Raw genomic sequence first — 22,266 nt, 5'->3', positions numbered from 1 at the left:
TTCTTGTTCTTACTTTATCCTGTATCTGTTCATACCCATCTTCCAAGCTTTCTCTGAAACCATCCGCTTTGTCCTATCTTAGAGTACAATAAAATCCCATTTCATTCAATTATCATAATTGGGTCAGCCATTCCCCAGTGGATGGCACCCCTATAGTTTCTAATTCCTTGCTCACTCACACACACACACAAACACACACTCACACACACATGAGCTAGTGTAAATATTTTTTTACTTCTTTCTTTGATTGCCAAAATGGGTAATTTTTTGGATAGAGTTCCCCAAAAGGGTTTCTGTATAACAATTAGAAGCAAATCTACGTAATGCTTGCATAAAAGGGTACGTCACATTCTGCACCCATAGCTCATCGCCTCTCTGCCAAGAGGAAGGAGGCATGATTCAACATCAGACTTTTGGGAACAGGGGATTGCTCAATTGAGCATAGTTAGCATAAAGTCTTACCCAGTAAGAGTTATGTAGTTTTACAATGTTGCAATCATATTATAAAATGTTCTCCTAGTTCTGCCCATTTGTCTAGGCATCATTTCACGTCCAGGGACTTATTTTTAATAAATCTTTGAAAATCAAGAATTTGTTCCTTTGTAGCTTGCCCTAATTGGCCCCTCTGTGGTTATACGATATTGCCTAGTTAGGGGGCATTTCTGATTTGACAGAGCTTACTTCCTATCCTGGCAAATTTCATGTGGCTGCTGGACAATGTGGAGAAAGAACGAATCTGGGAGTCAAGAGATCTGAGTTGGAATTCCAGTTTGGGGCTTCACATTCCTTCTATCCAAAATGTGGGAACCTTTTAAGTTTCCTTTGAAATTTAAATCCTATGATTCTATGAGAAATCTGATCGTCACTTAAGTTATTTCTGTCCCAATATTCTACCTGAATAAGTATTTAAAGTCTTAAAGCTAAAATGAAAGAGACGAAAGTATGTCTACACTCTGGTCAGACTTCCCTGCCACTACTGTGTTCTGTTCTAGGCACCCCGTTTTAGGAAGGGAATCAATAAACCAGAGATCACACATGGAAGAAGCAAGCAAGATGGTGAATAGCCTTCAGTTTGTGGCTTATGATAATTGGTTGAAAAAAGTGGGGAAAAGTCTTGGAGTGAGAGAAAGAGGGAGATATGGACTGCTGTCAAGTATCTGAAAGCCCATTTTATGTGTTAGATGAATTTAAGTTGTTCTGATTGGCTCAAGGGCAGAATTAGGAGCAATGTGGAAGTTACAGAAAGATTCTGGGTTGACATAAGGAAAAGATTCTTAAATATAAGCAGTGTCTAAATGAATGAGACTCTGCCTTGCGAAATAGTAGATCTAGATGTCCCCACATTTCCAGTCCCCACCATAGTTTTCAGCTATTATAGTTTCTGATTCAGTGAATTCTGTGAATTATTCTAGCAATCAATGAAATTAGAAAGCATAAACTACCGCTAAAAGGAAGGACAGTTCACACATCCGCCTCAGAAAGACAAATTAAACAAGTTGGCATACATGATTTAGTCGAGGGCACAGAGACAACGGGAAATGTTTCATGGGACAATTGCTATGATTACAATGAGCATAAGTAGAGAGTCCACCATAAAGATAATTGTAGCTTATATGCCAACATCTGTTGCCGAGAATGAAGTAGAGAAATTCTCCAAAGAAGATGACAATTTCCTCCAAACAAGGTCAACGTGTACCTTAATCACCAGTGATTCAACAGAAAGGAGGACAAGGAAAACTAAATTAGAAGATAAAGACTAGCTGAAAATATTTATGTGGCTTCGTATTTATAAATCAAAGAGGTCAAGGTGTGTGGATTACTCAGAAGCTTCATGCTAAGCCACATGAAAACATTCTTTAAGAACACCATGGGAAGGTATTAGACACCGAAGGTAGCAAACACCAAAAACCAAACTTGACAAAATAGTAACAGACAGGAAACAATGGTGGGAGGTATTTCAGAAGCTGCTAGCTCTGTCTTCAGATCACTGAATGGTTAAAGGTCAGAGTTAACACCAAATAACAAGGATAGGTAACGACGATGAGGGCTTTGTGGGTAAACCGCTTTGACTAAACCTGGCTAAACAAGCCACTGATTCTGAAAAACAGGAAATAGATAAAAAGAAAGATATTTACTATGATCATAAAATAACCACCAAAATGATGTCAAAACTGACCCGGCTAAACACTGATTGTCTTTGTCAAGTAGACCTGGCACAATTGAGGCATTATCATCATAAATAGGTAGAGATTTAAGGTTTGCAAAGCATTTTAATCTCATTCAATCCTCACAATATTAATGTGTGGTAGCTACTATTATTAGCCACGTCTTACAGACAAGGAAACAGGTTGGGAATCAGGATTACCCATCTACAAAGTGTCTGAAGCAGCTTTCAAACTCAGATCTTCCCGCCTCCAAGACCAGTACTCCATCCACTAAGCAGCTCTACAAAAGGACTGTCAGTGTCACAGAGGGTCTCTGATATGAAGTCCAAGGGAGGGAGGGATTCCTTAAAGGGGGTGAAGTTGCCAGATGTGGATGACATCGTACTGATTGAATTTAGCTCTGAAACACCATTAGAGCTCCTCAAAGAGATAGTCAGTTACTCAAAAGAAACCAGTTCCGCAATCTGCAGAGGAAACCCCAAGTGGATGAGGAAAGTGCTTTGCTCAGACAAGAATCCCATAAAGTCAGTCCATCATTACATATTTGTTGGAGGGGGCAGCTAGGTGGTTCAGAGATGGGACAAATCTGGCCTAAGACACTTCCTAGCTGGGAGACCCTGGGCAAGTCACTTGACCCCCATTGCCTAGCCCTTACCACTCTTTTGACTTAGAAACAGAATTTAGTATAGATTCTAAGACAGAAGGTAAAGGTTTATAACAACAACAAAATACATGTACGTTAGCAAGACAAAGCCCACGGATGATGAGCTGGACCCTGAGTTGAATATGAAGAAAAGAGAATGGGCTTGAGGAGAACATAGGTTCTTCCCTCCTATAATAACCGAACTCTAACATGACCAGTTTGCATTTCTTCCTCGTGAAGTTGTGTGATTTTTAAATTTTCTCCATCTTGCTTGGTCTAGCACCCAAGAATGTGCACACCCACACTACATGGGCATGTGCTAGCTAATGACAAATCAGAAACATCTAACTACCCCCCTAGGCTGTCCTAAGCCAAGCTTGAGCTACCATTGGCACATGTGAGATGCAGGAAGTGAAGTAGAGAACAGCCTCTGGGGTTCTCATCACTTCCTGTGGAGAGGGCTAGATGCCAGTTCTATCCTGGAGCTCGAGCTTGGAGGAGCCCCGCAGACAGCTTCCCTTCAGATTGGTCCCGTGAGTGATAAGGACTGACTCCCTTCTCTGCCTTGGCTCACCAAGGCCCTAAGCTCCCACTTGGCTCAGCCTGAGCCAGAGTGGTTGAGTTAACCTCTTTTCTTCTCTCCCTCTTTCCTTCTCTCTCTCTCTCTCCCTCTCTCCCCCTCTCCCTCTAATAATTTCTTTCTCCTGTTATAATTAAATTACCATAAAACTCCATTCTGACTTGAGTGTTTCATTTAGGATTTTTATAAGTAAAATCCTCGGCGACCTATAATAAATATAATCAGTCTTTAACCCTAAATTTAAATCTAACAGTTGTTCACATGAGATTTAGGAGTTCTTAACCTGGGATTATTTCAGGAGGTTTGTGAATTTGGATGGAAAAAGGCACATCTTTGTTTTCTATTTTCACAAATAATTGCAATCCATGGAAGAGCACAACCTCAAAAGAATCAGCATGCTAGGTGACCTTTGTAGTGGACAATGTGAAGATGCATGGCAATTCCTCTTGGCAGAGAGGTGGTAAACTTGGTGCAAAATGTGGCAGATAGGGTCAACTGTAGCTCCTGAGTCCATTGGCTCTGATCAGTTGTTTTCTTTGTCTTTAAGAGAGGTAGGGGTATTGGGAAATGACTGGGATGAAAACCAAAAGGCATCAACCAAACATTTTTTTAAAAAAGAAGACATATGGTGAGTATAGGCAGGAAACAGCATACTGCCAAAGATGATTCTGTGGGTGAGATGTGGCATAAAAGATAACATTTAGGACAGGCATGCTTAGAAAAAGCTACCAATAACAAACGGACAGCCCAAGCCTCGCAATGCTAGCTGCAAAATATTCAAGGACTTGGAAGAAGGTGCCCATCACCCTGAGGAGATCTTCTATGGAGCAGGTATAGAAGAAATATGGCAAAAATTGCACAGGTTGAGAAAATAGGTACAGTTTGCTATCTACACTTGAGGAAGGAATATTCACGTTAACAAGCTCTTTGGTCCATCAAATTGCTGTGAGAATAACGAATTTAGAGATGAATGAATATGAATAAAGAAAATAGTGGTTTTAGTCTCAAATATTATATTTCTGTCCAAAAATATCAGAGGGAGATGGGTAAAATTTACAAGGAGTTAATGGTAAATGCTAAACTCTAACTGAAATGAGCAGCAGAAACAACAAAGTGGTCAGGATGGGAGAGGACCTCTAAAATATGTTCAACAGGGGCGGAGAGAACAGAGGGAGAGCTATGAAATGGCTGATAATTGGAAAGACAACAGCTGTACACAGCCTTCTGTTTGCATGGGAATTTTGGCAAGAGGCTGTCTACTGTCAATCAAAGACAGTTGAGCAAGCTAGTGGGGAAAGGCAGGAAAGACTGCCATAAGGAAAGATGGCCAGGAGATCCCAAAGACTACGTTCTCACCAGGCTAAATCAGGAGGTTGCCGTGGCACCATTATCCTGAGTTAGCCACAAAAGCTATTAACTATCAACAAACAAGGCAAGAACCGAGGATCTGTTTTCTGGCAAATGGCAGCTGGGTGGCACAGTGGATAGAACGCTGGGCAGGGAATCAGGAAGACATCCTCCTGAGTTCAAATATCTCTTCAGACACTTACTAGCTGTGTGACACTGAACAAGTCACTTTACCTTGTTTATCTCACTTTCTTCATCTATCAAATGAGCCGGAGAAGGAAATGGCTAAAAGGGTGGGCTTAGAGTCAGGAAAGCCTCAGGAAAGGGCTCAGTTATCTACTCTGACTTTTGTCAAGTAGCTTTATCTCTCTGTAAGCTCAGTTTTGTTTTGAAATCTGTAAAAATGAGGGGTTTGGGTCTTCTACTCCTAAGTCTTTGATTCAATACTGCCCCATCTGGGAATCGCCAACCACTATCGCCTCCCTCTTCTTCCTCTTGACTCCTACTAGGTGTCCACTGTCTTGATGTCAGCCATAGATTCATGTTATTGTTCTTTGCAACCTAAACAACCATGACTCAAATCTGATCATTCGTAGAGTAGTACAGAACACCACCAGAAGGAACTGAAAATAAATACTGAGGATGGCATTTATCCTAGTGGCATTAACCACAGAGAAAGTGTCCAAGAACTGTCAAACTTGACAACCATGACCCAAATCAGATCATTCATAGAGCAGTACAGAACGCCACCAGAAGGAACTGAAAATAAATACTGAGGATGGGCTCAGTGGATGTGGGTTTTTTTTATAACCACTGCTACCAATGAGAGGTACAAAGACTCAGAAGAGAAGAACAAAACAAAACCGGGCAGTGATCAGTTAATAAAGGAAAAGGAGCAAGGATGAGATTTGGACTTGTGCAGAAAAAATAGGAATGATGAACTCTTGGCCACAAATGAAGTGTATCAAATGAGGAGTGGTAAAAATCTATTCCCCTGGATTATTATCACAAACTATGTTTGTTTTATTTTGGGTTTGGGGGCAGGATTAAAATGTGTTTTCAATTAATAGGAATTTATTTTCTCTCCCTCTCTGAAAAAAAGAAAAACAATCCTTGTACCAAATGTGCATAGTCACTCCCACATTCACAAAAATTCACAAAAATGAATTAATGAAAATCTTTTTAAAAAGTGTTTTGAAAGGAAAGGATCTGAGAGAGGGAAAAAAAATCCACAAATATCTATTTATATATACATACAGTAAAAAAAGAAAGGGGGGGGGGGAGGACACATGAAGAATAGCAATATAAAGGTAGAATAATTCACCAGACACAAAAGCCAAGAAAATAACCAACAGAAATAAAATAGTAAAGGCAAGGAAGAAAATCCATTTTCATAGATACTAAGTTTTTTTATTTCATTTTTTCAATTAACAAACATTTATTTTCTTTCCCTCTTACTTCTCCTACCAATTTTTTAAAGCCCTTACCTTCTGTCTTAGAAACAATATTGGTTCCAAGGCAGAAGAGCAGTAAGGGCTAGGGCTAACTCTAATAGGGGTTAAGTGACTCACCTAAGGTCACATAGCTAGGAAATGTCTGAGGTCAAATTTGAACCCAGGACCCCCCATCTTTATGTCTAGTTCTTTAATCACTAAGCCACCTAGCTGCCTCTTCCCCTACCATTTTAAACAAAGAAAGGTAAAGAAACACCCTTGCAACAAACATACAAGCCAAGCAAATTCCCAGACTGGCCAAAAATCTATGTCTTGGTATTGAGACTTGCTGGTTTGGGACACAATAATGGAAAATGGCCTTAGATGGTTATGCCACAGTCAATAAAAGTAGAGGTACCAGGTTATGGATCGCAAGGGTGAGGCATAGGAACAATAGATCCTCATGAGGAAACCCAGAGAACCAGATGAAGCACCCATTGAAGACCATTTAGAGGAGAATCAATGGTAGAAGTAACAGCAACAAGACTGTCACGAGGGTATATAGTAGACTACCTGGGCATAGGTAGGAAGGGGGGACATTAGGATAAGGACGCAGAGCTTTAATTATCTGAATATTCACTGGAACTTTTTCTCTGCAGAAAGTGAAAGGGCTGATAAATTCTTGGCTATATGGTTTTGTTCTTCAAAAGGTAAGAGAATTGACATGAGGACCTGGTATTCTTTTTTTTTAAACCCTTACCTTCCGTCTTAGAACCAATACTGTGTATTGGTTCCAAGGCAGAAGAGAAGGAAGGGCTTGGCAATGGGGGTGAAGTGACTTGCCCAAGGTCACACAGCAAGGAAGTATCTGAGGCCAGATTAGAACCCAGGACCCCCTATCTCTAGGTCTGGCTCTCCATCCACTGAGCCACCCAGCTGCCCCAGAATTGGTATTCTTGACTTGATTCTGATCAACAACTAAGAATTGGTTGCTTTCTATGACCCCCGACATTCCTAAAGACTTGCTAGAGTAATCCTAAAATGATTGGAGGCCTCACTCTGTTCTGACTTTGGAGTAAGGTTTTAGAAATCTCAGATATTGCAGCCTAGACTGGTAAAGAGTAAATGTTTTGCCTCTAGTGTGAAACCAAAGCCTTTTCAGTAACTTGTTTTTTATGAGTTTTAATTTAAATTTTTGATTTTTAATAAAGATTTTTAAAAATTGGTTGCTTGAGGGAAGCTAGGTGGCTCAGTGGATAGAGAGACAGGGCTAGAGGCGGGTGGTTGTGGGTTCAAATATAACCTCAGACACTTTCTAGTTGTGTGACCCTGGGCAAGTCACTTAACCCCCATTGCCTAGCCCTTATTACTCTTCTGCCTTGGAACCAAGACACAGTACTGATTCTAAGATGGAAGGTAAGAGTTTAAAAATAAATTGGTTGGTAGGGCAGAAATGGTGAGTTTTGGGGGAAGAGGCAGGCAACAGCTGGAGAGCGATTATTCCACATTGGAATTTATGATAGAGAGGACGAAATCTAGGACTAGTTTAATAAGAATCACGGTTGAGGAAATCAGATTTCAATCTGCTACAAGGAAAAATAGTTTGGATGCCAAGACTACAATTCAATAAGGGAAAGATGGCCCAAAAGTTCTCAAAGAAATTCTGAAGAAGCAAACAATGTCAATTCCAAAGAGGAAAAAAGTACAGGGTTACTGAGATCTTATTTTCAATTTTAAAATTATATATATGTGTAAATTCTATAGGGACTGGCATAAACCTACTCCTCAATAATTTTCAATTATATCAGGGCTCATTATTCTTAAAGTGCATGTGTGAACATGTGTGTGTGAGAGAGAGACAGACAAACAGAGAGGAGAGAGACACAGAGAGAGGGAGAGCAAGAGAGAGAGAGAGAGGAGGGAGGGAAGGAGAGAGAGAGAGAAAAAGAGACAGAGAGAGTCACAGAGAGAGACAGAGTGAGAGAGGGAGAGAGAGAAAGAGAGAGAGAGAGACAGAGAGAAAGAAGAGAGAGAGAGAGGGAGAGAAGAGAGGAGAGAGAGAGAGAGAGAAGAGAGGAAGAGACAGCGAGAGACAGAGAAAGAGAGAAGAGAGAGAGGAGAGAGAGAGAAGAGAGGAAGAGAGAGAGACAGAGAGAGAGAAGAGAGGAAGAGAGAGAGAGAGAGAGAGGAAGAGAGAGAGAGAGAGAGAGAGAGAGAGAGAGAGAGAGAGAGAGAGAGAGAGAGAGAGAGAGAGAGAGAGAGAGAGAGAGAAAAGAGAAGGATGTACCTCTTTGCAAGTTTGATGAAGCCTTTGGACTACTTCTCACAATAAAATAATCAGAGGAAATGCTAAATCCCAGTTAAAAGTTTGTGAAAGCAAAGATGTGCTTTTTTCCATCCAAATTCACAAACCTCCCAAAATAATCCCAGGTTAAGAACTCCTAAATCTCATGTGAACAACTTCCCAAGGAAGAAATGCAAACTGGTCAGTAAGTAAAGAAGCATTAGGTGCCCACTTCCTCTATGCCAGGCATCGTGCTAAGTGCTAGAGCTACAAGGGCTGCCCTCAAGGAGCTCACTCTCCAAGGAGGGAAGCAACCTGCAAACAACTATGTACAAATAAGATATATGCAGGATTCATTGGAAGTAATCAGTAGAGGGAAGGGTCAGCTTCCCCTTGTAGAATCAATAGAATGAAGGATAAGAAAGATTGGGATTTTAGCATTGACTTGAAGGAAAGCAGAACAAATGTCAAGGGAAAAAAATTTCTCTAAACTACTAATAATCACGGAGAGACAACTCTGAAAGTCAGCTAGGTTGCTCAGTGGTTAGAGAGCCAGGCTTAGAGATGGGAGGTCCTGACTTCAAATCTGGCCTCAGACAGTCGTGTGACCTTGGGCAAGTCACTTAGCCCCCGTTGCCCAGCCTTATTGCTCTTCTACCTTGGAACCAGTATACAGTATTATTTCTAAGATGGGAGTCAAGGGTTAAAAAAACCAACAACTTTGAAGTATTACCTCATGCTCTTCAAATGGGTATCCATGATGATGGCAAGGATACAGAAAGACAAGAATGGGAATCCAACTCTTCTAGAAGATCATTTGGAATTATGTGAGGCAAAGTTATCAAGTCATTAACCATAACTGACATTCATTTGGCACTTTAAGGTCACTTTATCAACAGGATTTCATTTGTACCTCCATCACCATGAGGCAAATATCTCGGTTTTAATGAGGATGCTGAGGCTCCTACAGGTTAAATGGCTCAAGCCCATGGTCATTTGGGGTCAGAGGCAGGGTTTGAATCTTAATCTTCTGGACTCCAAGGTTATCATTCCATCCTTAGAGGGTGAGCTTTCTGATGGCAGGGAGTGTTTTTTTTTTCTTTGTTTCTTATTCCATAGCCCCACTTCTGATACTTGCTGACTTAACTTTACCCATTCTATCGAGTGACTTTTTCAGAGGTCTGCTGAGTTTATATCCCAAGAAAGCTCATGGCACCAAGAAAAGACCAAGATGCCTCAGATAACCAAGAGCGGCATTATGTATATTAACAACAATCTGGAAACGCACCATGCCAGAGGAATGGAGAACCCATCTTAGTACATGGATGGAATGGAACATTGTTATAACAAGGATGACTTGCACCAACTTCAGAATCCAGAGCCCAAAGAACACAAGAGGCTCAAAGCAATCAGCACCATGTTATCCACAAACACGAACGGCTGGAAATTTCACTCTTCTTATCAAATTCCTCTCATCTGTCACTGCATGATCACAGCCATCTCTCTGGAGGAAAACTAAATGATGTTGTCCTGATGAATGCTAGACAGAAAGGCAGGAAGATCTGGGTTCAAATCTTCCTATGGCAGAGATGTAACCACGTCATTTCTTGGTTCAAAAACTATCACTGGTCCCTTAGTCTGTAGGATCAAACACAAGTTTCTTAGCCTGGTATTGAAGGATCTCCATCATCTAGCTCCCACCTCCCTTTCCTCTCATCACTCTTTTTCATTCGCTCATTATTCCTGCCAAAAGGGACAGAATTATTGACTTCCTTTAATATGGCATGTCAATTTCCCAAAAGTTATCACTTATGCCAACTCTGCCTCTTGAAATCTTTATCTTTCATTTAAGGTTCTCTATCAATCAACCCGTAGACAATCATTAAACACCTACGATGTGTCACGTGTTGTCCTACGCGCTGGGGATACAGAAAAAGGTGAAAGATTTTCCCTGATCTTAAGAAGCTAAGGGACCTCCGTGATCCTGCCAGTTGTTAGGACTTTCTCCTTCTTCAAATCACCTTCAATTGAATTCAACAAATATATGTTATTTACTTATTCTGTGCAAGGTACTCTGATCAGCACCATGATCCTTTCCCTAAAGAAATTTAAATTCTACTGGAAGGGAAATATGACATGAACTCAGATAAGTAAATACAAGATAGAACATAATCTTCTTGAGGGCAGGAGCTGTTTCTGTCCTCTTTGTGTCTCTAGGGCCTAGCACAGTGCTTGGCACATAGAAGGCACCTAATACAAAATCTACTGTAATTAATTGAAAAACACAAGTTATGGGGAATCTGTGAATACTACTAATAATTAATTAATAATTAGCTATTTAATAATCAGTTAATTAACAATAATAATGGATGAAAAAGACTATGGCAATATTTCTTTTTCCAATACTAATTTAAAAAAATTTTTTTAAACTCTTACCATCCATCTTAGAATCAATACTGTGTATTGTTCTAAGGCAGAAGAGTGGTAAAGGCTAGGAAATGAGGGTTAAGTGACTTGCCCAGGGTCACACAGCTAGGAAATATCTGATGCCAGATTTGAACCCAGGACCTCCTGTCTGTGCTTGGCTCTCAATCCACTGAGCCAACTAGCTTCCCCCCCCCAATACTAATTTCTATAATTTTTTTTTTTAAACCCTTACCTTCCATCTTGGAGTCAATATTGTGTATTGGCTCCAAGGCAGAAGAGTGGTAAGGGCTAGGCAATGGGGGTCAAGTGACTTGCCCAGGGTCACACAGCTAGGAAGTGGCTGAGGTCAGATTTGAACCTAGGACCTCCCATCTCTAGGCCTGGCTCTCAATCCACTGAGCTACCCAGCTGCCCCCTTCTATAATTATTTAATGTAGAAGAGGCTGTATATCCTAACATGTAGATTGCTGATCTTAGAAGCAAGAAAACTTGGATTCGAGTCCTGCCACCAAAATACTGGCATGTCCATGGGCAAGTTATTTAGTCTCAAAGACCTACGTAGTTTTCTAAACTATCCGGTAGTTGAGTCTACATGGGAAGATGGGAGTTCCTTACACTAATGAGAAAAACAACAGCAGCAGCAAAATACACTTCTATTCAAAGACAAAAAAAAAAGCCTATAAAGTGATTTACACAGAGAAACAGGTACCCAGACCAGCTCCACACTTTCTGTGTAAAGATAGAACTATGTAGTGCTCTTAGATGATCTATTTGTTTTAAGTAAATATCTAAAATATTTTTTCCAGGGGTCTAATGTAAGATATCTTCCTGCTATTCTAACTGTGCAATGAAAGAAGAACTTTCTGTCCTACACTAAATGCAATCACATGGGAGAAACCCTCTGAAAGTGCCAGATATTTTAAAGAAATCAGAAGAAACAACTCTGAATACATGGTAATTGTCTGCATACTGTGCTTTTTGAATAGCAAAAATACAGTAGGCATTTTTTTAAAACAAAAATCTGCATCAGTGTTCTTAATTCTCCAAGTTCACACTGTATCACTACATAGCCAGAAAAACAACCAAGAGAGATGTATGCATTTAATTTCTATTTTGCTTCAATTGTGCCCCCTTGTGGAATTCCACATTCATAATTTGAGCAGGGATCTATTATAGCCCTTTATGGAGGACAAAGGCATCCTTCTAGGATCATGGACTTAGGAAGAGGGGATCCTTCAGTACATCTGGTCCACCCTCACATCGTCCAGATTAGGGTACAGAGATTAAGTGATTTGTTCATGGTCACACATCCCAAGATGGAAACTTGGATCTCCTCAAGAGTGAAACATGTTTTTATTCTCTAATATCCACTGAAACAAATCTGCAGAGTATTCAGATTGCTGTATAAGAGAGCTTAATCTATTCAGATTGGTGGTCTGTGACCTACACAGAATAGCTTTACTCTGATTGCCACTGGAGGTGTGGATGTGTAACAATCCTTTCTCTCTCTGTCTCTCTCTCTCTCCCTCCTTCTCCTGTCTGTTGTTCGTGCTCTCTCTTTCTCTCTCTCCATTTCTCTCTTTCTCTCTCGGTATCTTTTTTCTCTCCCCCCCCCTTCTGTCTGTCTCTGTCTCTCCATTTCTCCCTGTTTCTCTCTCTTTCTCCCTCTGTCTCTCATTATCTCTCTCTCTCTCTCTCTTTCTCTCTCTCTCTCTCCCTGTTTCTCTCTCTTTCTCCCTCTGTCTCTCTCTCTCTGTCTCTCTGTATCTTTTCCCTCCCCCCTCCTTCTGTCTCTGTCTTTCTCTCTCTCCATCTCTCCCTGTTTCTCTTTCTCCATCTCTCCCTGTTTCTCTTTCTCCATCTCTCACTGTCTCTCTCTCTGTATCTCTCTCCCTGTTTCTTTCTCCCTCTGCCTCTGTCTCTGTCTCTCTCTTTCTCCCTCTGTCTCTCTCTCTGTCTCTCTGTATCTTTTTTCTCTCCCCCCTCCTTCTGTCTCTGTCTTTCTCTCTCTCTCCATCTCTCCCTGTTTCTCTTTCTCCATCTCTCACTTTGTCACTCTGTATCTCTCTTTCTCTCTCCCTGTTTCTTTCTCCCTCTGTCTCTCTCTCTTTCTCCCTGTGTCTCTTACTCTGTCACTCTCTCTCTCTCTACCTTTTTAAAACCCTTACTAAGTATCATTTCCAAAGCAAAAGAGCAGGAAGAGCTAACCTGCCCAAGGTCACATAGCTAGGATGTGTCTAAGGCCACCAGGGCTTCCCATCTCATGGCCTGCCCTCCCTTCACTAAGCCACCTACTTGCCCCAACAATCTTTCCAGAGTGGCATACATACAAAGTCTCTATTTCTTTTATTATTTTAATTGATTACGTAGATCTTCTCAAGGAATCAACAAAGAAGATACTTAGATCCAACTAGCAACCATCTCCACATTTCCTTGGTTCACTGGAGTGATGTGTTTGATTAAGCTGGTCTTGGTCTTAGAAACATCCAAACTGGAGCAAGTTAGCTGATGCAGAATGGCTTATTTAGGATATGGTCCTCCTGTGTTTCTGGATTGTTAACTTGGGTTTAGTGTTTGACTCCACCATCTTAACTATGATGCCAATGTTGTAGACAAAGACGTGATGTCATAGTCAAGGCTTCTAAATTTTAAGGGAACTGATTTCTGTGTGTTTAGCTAATTTAGCCAACCACTGGCATGTATTTTTCCAACTGCTTTGATTCTTCCTTTGATTTGCCCTCTTCATCCCTCACTTTTAACCAGGTGTTGCAATACCAGCCAGAGTGTATATCCAACTTTTTTTTTAAAACCCTTACTTCCTGTCTTAGAATCAATTCCAAAACAGAAGAGCAGTGAGGGTTAGACGATGATTTGCCAAGAGTCTACACAGTTAAGAAGTCTCTGAGGCTAGAGTTGAACCCAGGACTTCCCTATCCCTTTCCTAGCTCTCTATCCACTGAATCACCTAACTGCCCCTACATCCATCTTTTTTTATGCTGATTTCAGATATCCCTGTTTGTTTTTTCAGAACAATTCATTTAAAGCAAACTCCCATTTCTTGGGTAGATGGATCCCAACTTATGGACACATAACCTGTCATAGAGAGGAATATGGCAGAATCTTCACTCACAAGGTATCTAGATTAGCTGCCAGATAATCCTGAGGGAGTATCTTTCAAAAGAAGTTGTTTCTAGTTCTATTTTTCTCTTTCTTTTTTGTTTTAAAAGAAATTTTTAGAGTAAAGTCATTCTATATGCATGCACCTGCACACACACTTCTATTGCTCCCTCAAATTAAGGTTGTTGTTGTTTTTTTTAATTTAAGCTATTCAAGTAACAAAAATGTATTTTCTGTCCCTTCTGCTTCCTTCTCCTACATTTGATTTTTAAAAAGGAAAAGAAAAACAAAACTCTTGTAACAAAGGTGCATAGTTAAGCAAGACAAATTTACATTAAGAAAATATATGTTCCCCTAGAGTCTATATCATCTCTCTCAGGAGGTGGCCAGTATACTCCATCCTGGGTCCTCTGGAATTGTGGATTAGGGAATTCTCAAATGCTTCCAAGTTGTTTGCACCACAATGTTATTATTATTATATAAGCTATCCTTTTGGTTCTGCTTACTTCACCCTGCATCAGTTCATAGAAGTCTTCCCAAGTTTCTCTGAAGCCACTGCCTTCATCATTTCTTGCAGCACAATAGTAGTGTTACATCCATATGCTAGAATTTGTTCAGCTATTTCCCAATTTATGGGAAGCATATTAAGTTTCTAATTCTTTGCCACCATAAAGAACTACTATAAATATTTCTGTACATCAGGGTACATCTTTTAAAAAATCTCTTTGAGGCACAAAATCTGATTCTAAATACCTAATTTCCAATTGGCTTCTTGAGGAGGTTGTCACTGAATATCTCCTTAGTAAACATCAATAAGGCAAAATCTCCTGGGTTATGTTATGCCACTGATGCAGATGAGTGTTTTCTGTTTTAAATCCTTACCTTCTGTCTTTGAATTGATTAAAAAAAAAAACCCTAGGCAGAAGAGCAATAACAGCTAGACAATGGAGGTTAAGTGACTTGCTCAGGGTCACACAGCTAGGAAGTATGTGAGGCCAAATTTAAACCCAAGACCTCCAGTCTTTGGCCGTGCTGCTCTACCCACTGTGCTATCTAAATACCCTGATGAGTGTTTTTCAAACTAGGGTAGGCTTGTGGCCATAAATTAGTTCATCTAGAAGTTGAATGGTTACTAAAAGATGCAATAATCTCTTACTGCATTTCCTGCCTCGCCCCCCCCCCCCCCATCTTGAAATTGAAATGTTTAAATCTGCCGCCAGTAGGTAAATATCAAGTCCAACTGTTTTTCTCATTAATTGTATGACTAAGACTGGCACAAAATTCACCTAATATTTATGGAGTGTTAAAATCATTCTTGTTCTACTTGGTTTGCAGTCTGATGACTATTTCAGGCACCAAATTTGGAGTTAGAGCTGTAATTCTAGCTGATGGGTTTTCAGGAATGCCTAATCCTGGACCCAGACTCCTTTGCACTCTCTCTTTGCCAAGATCAGGTGCAAGTGACGATTCTATTCCAGTACTCCACTCCCAATGCCTTGGATCAGTTGTGCACATTTATTCGAGTCCATATGGGTATCCAACCTTGACCACAGCCTGGATATCTTGGGATCAGTCCATCTGAGCTAGTTAAGGGAGGAGAAGGCTTAGAGAAGTGTATTACATTAGTCTGTCTCACTAGTTCCCAAATCCAAAATCATGATCCAGCTTAGGAAAAATCCTGGATTTTGACTGCTGTCCTGGATTGTACTGGATGAGGCTTTTTGGTTTCCTTGGACAGAGATCCAAAGACTTGTGGCGAGCCTCTAAATCTGAAGGTAAAAACTTCAGCCCTATCCCCAGATGTCGTGAAAGCCAAATTGCGGGAACTAAAACAAAAGACTGAGAATGAAATAATTCCATACTGTGAAATTTTCTGTACTTGCATCATGCCAATGGTAAAAATCCATCCATAAATCATTAAAAGAGGATATCACTGCTTAAGAAAACTATTGACAAGCTGTAAAAGAGTGAAAATTATGACACTCGTCATGAATTAATCATTTTATTAATCAAAAAGGAGTAGGGGAAAAGATGGAAAAAATAGGAGATAGCATAGTTTACTTTACTTATTGCTCCATTTAGCTTGCTATTCTGTGGCTGCCATTAGGGCCCCCTGGCCACGCTCACGTGGAAGTCCAGTCATCAACAAACATGGAAGAGAAGAGAGCAAAATCTTGAGAGAGGCTCTTGCCTCAGTTTATCAAACCTTTGCTCTGCCCACTAACTGTCGCACATCATGTCTCGGGAGCCAACTACAGCTTTCCATTTTTCCTGGGCTGCCCAGAGTGTTTAATAAATATTTGATGGCTGCTTCTCCACCTGCCTGCCTGTCCAGAGGAGACCCACCAGGAGAGGGAAAGCCTAAACCCTTTAGGTTTAGCCTAAAGAAGGAAGACTTAGGGGGGAAATAATAGCTGTCATTGCCGTTCTTGGAAGGAAGTTTTTGACTTCTTTTTTTGGCTCCAGAAGGCAGCATTAGGAAGAATGGATGGCTGCAAAGAGACAGATTTAGGATGGATGTCAGGAAAAACTCCTGAACAAGGAGAGCTGTCCAAATACTGAATGCAGCGCTGCGTGAAGAAGTGGTGGCTTCCCATCCCTCTGAGGCTTTCAAACAAAGATTGGATGACTCCTCGTCAGGTATGCCCATGGAGAAAGGCTTCCAGGTATGATTTGGTCAACATGGTGCTCTCCTCGACCCCTTTTTTCCCTTACCATCTCCTATTCTAGAATCAATGCTCTGTATTGGCTCTAAGGCAGAAGAGGAGGAAAGGTTAAGCAATGGTGATCAAGCGACTTGCCCACAGCTAGGAAGTGTCTGAGGCCAGACTTGAACCCAGGACCTCCCATCTCTAGGACTGGCTCTCAATCCACTGAGCCACCCAGGTCTCTTCCAGCTCTCAAATTCTGTAATTCTGAAGGCTGGAGCTCCACTCTGGTTCTGTTTCAGGGACCAGTCTGGTGTGATTTCCTGCCACGTGGCTAAGAAGAGTTCACTGTGGCGCTTCCTAATGGACTCCACGAGGATGCTTATGCTTTAAGAGTTCCACGGTCTGTGCTATATCTAGAGCTGACTTGGTTTTTAAAGAGATGGATTACAAGGCAAAATTCCACCTAGACGATTTTAAATGACTTCGAGGTTCAATATATCTTTACTACGCCTCCAAAATGCCAAGTTTGTAAGTTGATGCCATGATATACTACTGAAAAAAGGTAAATGCACTGTCAACTGGAATCTACCTTTATTGTTTTAAGTGAGGGCTGTTCTCTATTATCAACAGAGATAAGAAATGCCGGCATCCATTTTTCATTCAAAGGGGAACATCCCGTCAGCAGAGAATGAATGGAAACCAACAGCAAAGAGTTTGGTTGTTTCGGTGGCCGAAAGGAAATCACAATTCAAGGTCGAGGTAGGCTCACATGCGGTTTCCATTGATTTGAGAGGACAAAAAACAACTTTCTTCTTTGGTATGTGCATACACATACACACACACACACACACACACACACACACACGTATGGATGTATATTTATTTACACAGAGCAGCAATGTGGCACAGTGGATAGAGCCTTGAGCCAGGAGTTAGAAGGATTCATGTTCCTGAGTTCAAATCTGGCCTCAGACACTTACTAGCTGTGTGATCCCAGAGAATTCATTTAACCCTATTTGCCTCAGTTTCCCCACTTGTAAAATGAGCTGCAAAAGGGAATGGCAAATCAGTCCAGTATCTCTGCCAAGAAAACCTCAAATGGAGTCAAGTAGAATTGGATACGACTGAACAACAAATACATACGTACCACCCCCAAAGATAATTTTTGTATAATGTAGTTTTTGGGTATGTTTAATATTATGTGTGTGTGTCTATACTTTGCCTTTAGTATAGCCCCTGGCATAGCAAGCCATGTTTTCTAATTACTTTTTTTTTTTAACCCTTACTTTCCATCTTGGAATCACTACTGGGTATTAGTTCTAAGGCAGGAGAGCAGTAAAGGCAAGGCAAAGAGGGTTAAGTGACTTGTCCAGGGTCACATACCTAGGAAGTGTGGGAGCCCACATTTGAACCCAGGATATCCTCTCTCTAGCCTGGCTCTCCATCCACTGAGCCACCGAGTTGCCTCTAAGTCTATTTATTCTGAGAAGAGTCTCAGAGATTCTTCTCCCTGGTGCATTTTTGACCAGCAAACCCAAAATGACTGTATTTCTAGTGATAAGAAAGTCATCTCCAAATACACTTCGCCTGATTTATTCATACTTCCCCAAGTACTCCAATGCCAAATTGCATTGGATAAAAACCTGGTGTATGAGTAGAATTTTGCACCCCTGGACTTCATCCCCCAGAAGTCCTTCAGTATTTCCCAAAATTCCTCTCCTCTCGTTTGTATTTAAGTTTGCTGTAACTCCTCCCTCACTCTCTTTTTCTCTCACGTCTGAGCTGGGTTCAGGTCGTTCTTTTTACTTTAGTTATTATTAATAAAATGTTTAAAATATAATAGTTATTGAATATTAATTTTAAAAACCACACAGGCATCCCTACCGGAAGAAAGAGCCTCTGGGCAGCACAAGGTTTGAAAAGCTTCTTCCACTCCTGAGCATTTCCCACAGAAAATGTGATGGGGTAGATGCTGTGTTCGAATTTCTTGGTGTAGGAGGGAGGCCACTGTCGCAACTGAAAGATACGGGAAGCAAGAGAGAGGAGATTAGGACCCAAGAAAAGGGGAAACGACCTGTAATGCTGTTAAACACAGGAGGGAGGGAGTTCAACAGATAAACCATGAAGCAGTATCACCAGCCCCAAATATGAGCATCTGTCTGGAGTTTTAGCCCCACACATGAGTTGGAGGAGATTGAAATTCATTTAATATGACTAGGTATGATTCATAAAACATCAAAAGGGTATTAACCATCTCCCACAACCTATTCCAAGATGGTACTTAAAATTCCCCCATGGGTAAAAATACAACCACTACCTGAAAGAGGAATGAGCTTTTGGGTCAGGGAAGCTCGGTCCAAATCAATTGTTTAATTGTCTTTTGTGACCTTGGATAAGTCACTCATCCAATATGAGCCTTTAAAAAGTGTTGGAACAGATCCTCTGTGAGTCCTGGCTCTAGATCGGTCAACTTATAGTACCATATAAAATGCTGGGATTGGAAAGATGTGGGTTCAGATCCCACTTAAGGCACTTATTAAGTGTGTGACTGGACAAGTCACTGAACAGCTCTGATCCTGTTTCCTTAAAGAACAGCATCTACCGGAAAAGGATGCTGAAAGGCTCAGAAGAGATACTATGTGTAAAATGGTCTGCAAACCTTAAAAGTGTTACATAGATGTGAGTTATTGTTATTGTTACCATCATCCTTTAGATCCCCGGGAACTTTCATGCTAAAGAGCCTTCGGCTTTGCCATCCACCTCGCCGCTGCCTCCTTTGGATCGTCAACCCTTCCATCCACCCAGAAGTTAAATGCTTTTCTGTGCAAGTGTGTGAACCCTTCAGAGGACGAACGGTTCCATTTCTTTTCTGTCTACGTGTATCATTAGTGCTTGGCACGTGGTAAACACTTGCTGAGAGCTTTGTTTTTCTTTAACTACTTCATTCTCCTATGATATAATCCACAAGCCCTTGTTAGACAGTAGAGCCTTTTTATGAATTCTTTTGTCCCAGGAGTCAACAAAGTAACGATGGAATGAGATGCAGGATGCACACAAAGGTTGTTGGAGAGTCTGCGCCAAGGGGAATTGAAAGCATGAAGTCAAATGGCATCAAGTTTACCCTCCTGCCTAAAGGCTAAGGCAGCCTTTGAAACTTTCTTCTGTTTTCTCCAGACCCTCCAGCCTCTGGGGAATAAAGGGAAGACTTCATGGATAACATCTAGCACGTGTCTTGGTCTTTTATCTCCCCATCCCTCCACAGATTCCCTCTTTAAACCCAACAGAGTAAGACATAGACGGTGCCTTTTTGTGGTAGCAAAAAATTGCAAAGTGGGTGCCAATGGATTTGGGAAGAGCTGAATAAACTGAGACATGAAGGCATATTGTTATTCTCTAAGAAGGCTGGCACCGTAGATAGAACACTGGGCTTGGAATCTAGAAGATTCCTCTCCATGAGTTCAAATCTGACCTCAGACAATTCATAGCTGTGCAATCCTGGATAAATCCCTTAACCCTATGTATCTCAGTTTCTTCAGCTGTAAAATGAGAAGGAAATAGCATGTGGTGGCTAAGAATTGGAAATTGAGAGGATGCCCATCAGATGAGGAATGGCTAAAAATATTGTGGTCTATGATGGTGATGGAATACTACTGTGCTTTAAGAAATGAACCAGATGATTTCAGAAATAGCTGGAAAGACTTACATGAACTGATGCGGAGTGAAATAAGCAGAACCAGGAGAACGTAGTGCACAATAAATGAAATATTGTGGAATGATCCACCGAGATAGACTTAGCTCTTAGGCAAATTAAGGAACTATGGTTGGTTCCTGAGATGTGACCTGGGAGAGCTAGTGGGTGGAGAAAACTGCTTAAAGGTGAGACCAGGAGACTGTTCACTCTTCTAGTTAGAGCTTGGAACCACCCTGTCAGTGGTGAGCTTCAATCCAAAAGAATGGCAAATAGGGTGGTAAGCTAAGCTACTCTCTACCTCTTTCCTACATTTCCTTCTCTTTATTATCACTACTTTGAGATAATACAATTATTAACACTACTAGCAGCCTCTTAATTTAATTTTAACTATTACAATAACCCAGATCAAATCACCTGCCTGCACTGGGATGGGAAAGGGAGAGAGGAGGGAGATAAGTTCAATCGTATAGCTTAGGAAAATGGATGTGGAAATTTATTATATGTAAATGGTAAAAATAAAATTTTAAATGTACATATACACACAGATAAATAAATGTTTTCCTGCTCTCTCTTGATTATCTCTAATTCATCTGATATACGGCTTCCCTGTGCAGAATTGTTTACATGTTGTCTTCCCCATTAGATCAGGAGCTCCTTGAGGGAAGGGACTGGCTTTTTGTCTTTCTTTGCATTCCCAACACTTAGTAGGTGCTTAATAAATGCTTGCTGACTGACTGATAAATGGGAAATAATCCCAAAGGAAAGGCATTCACTTTAAGGAAGAAATGAAAAGGCTTCTTTGCAAAGATGAGATACTAGCTGAGACTTTAGGGAAGCTAGGTGGCAGACTTCCAACATGGGAGCCAGCTAGGCAGATACAGTCTCTCATCTAGAGCCAAGAGATGGAGTGTTGTGAGGAACCTGTGTCAGTGGATTGAAGAGTATACAGAATGGAGAAGGAAGCATGAAGACTGGAAAGGGAGAAAGGCTTAAAAGCCAAATGAGGGCCACCAGCTGGCTCAGTGGATTGAGAGCCAGGCCTGGACATGGGAAATCCTAGGTTCAAATCCAGACAGCTGTGTGACCTTAGGCAAGTCATTTAACCCTAACTGTTTAGCTCTTGTCATCCTTCTGTCTTAGAAGTGATACTAAGATAGAAAATAAGGTTTAAAAAAATTCAAAGAGGACTTTATATTTATTTCTAGAAGTAATAAGTCACTGGAGTTGACTAAACAAGGTGACAAGATACTAAGGCAGAAGATAAGGGTTAACAACAACAAAAAAGCCAACAGGATTTTATGTTTGCTTCTCAGAAGTAATAAGTCACTGGAGGGTAGCGTGGTCAAACCTGATCAATTTGACAGCTAAGTGGAAGGTGGCCAGGAACAGGGAGAGTCAGGGAGACCAACTTCCCAGCCCAGATGTGGGATGAAAAAGGGCCTCTACCAGATTTGTGGCAAAGAAAGGGGCTTATAAAAGAGGGTAAAAATGAGAAGGCTTGGCCACTGCCTGGACATGGAGGGTGAGAGAGGAGAATGGCCCCTTTCCCACAAGCCTGGATGACTGGGAGGCCAGCGGTACCCTCAGCAGGAACAGGAAAGTCTCAGGGAACTCTGGAAAAATTTAGGGGAGTGGGAAAGAGGGGGAATGAAGCAAAACAAAGACAAAAGACATGGTTGCAATGATGTTAATGGAATTTTAACACTAAAAGCCAACTCAGGCTCTTATTAACTGAAATGACTAATATCTGCCCCAGAGAAGAGATTAAGAAAAGACGCTCCCCTCCTCTCAACAGAAAAGTTGCATCCGCTTCTCTCAAAAGTCAAGCCATGACCCTGTGCTCTCATTGGCCCTCTTTGAAAACGAGGGCCAAACAACAAGAGAAGCAGACTGCAGATGAGGACTAAGGATGCTCTTCTTCTACTCCT

The 22,266-nt window shown here is 41.1% G+C and overlaps 1 protein-coding gene across 1 annotated transcript in view; it reads right to left on the bottom strand.

Moving 5' to 3' along the window:
• Positions 1 to 22,266, bottom strand: part of GXYLT2 (glucoside xylosyltransferase 2) — a 124,308-nt gene that overhangs the window by 38,840 nt on the left and 63,202 nt on the right. Inside the window, exon 4 of the mRNA XM_016424446.2 lies at positions 18,532 to 18,663. Within this exon, the coding sequence (XP_016279932.2) occupies positions 18,532 to 18,663 (132 nt within the window). The remainder of the gene's footprint in view (positions 1 to 18,531; positions 18,664 to 22,266) is intronic.

Source organism: Monodelphis domestica, chromosome 7, assembly GCF_027887165.1.
Source record: "Monodelphis domestica isolate mMonDom1 chromosome 7, mMonDom1.pri, whole genome shotgun sequence".
Taxonomy (NCBI): Eukaryota; Metazoa; Chordata; class Mammalia; order Didelphimorphia; family Didelphidae; genus Monodelphis; species Monodelphis domestica.
Note: the sequence above shows the minus strand (reverse complement) of the source record. Positions and strands in the feature narration are given on the sequence as shown.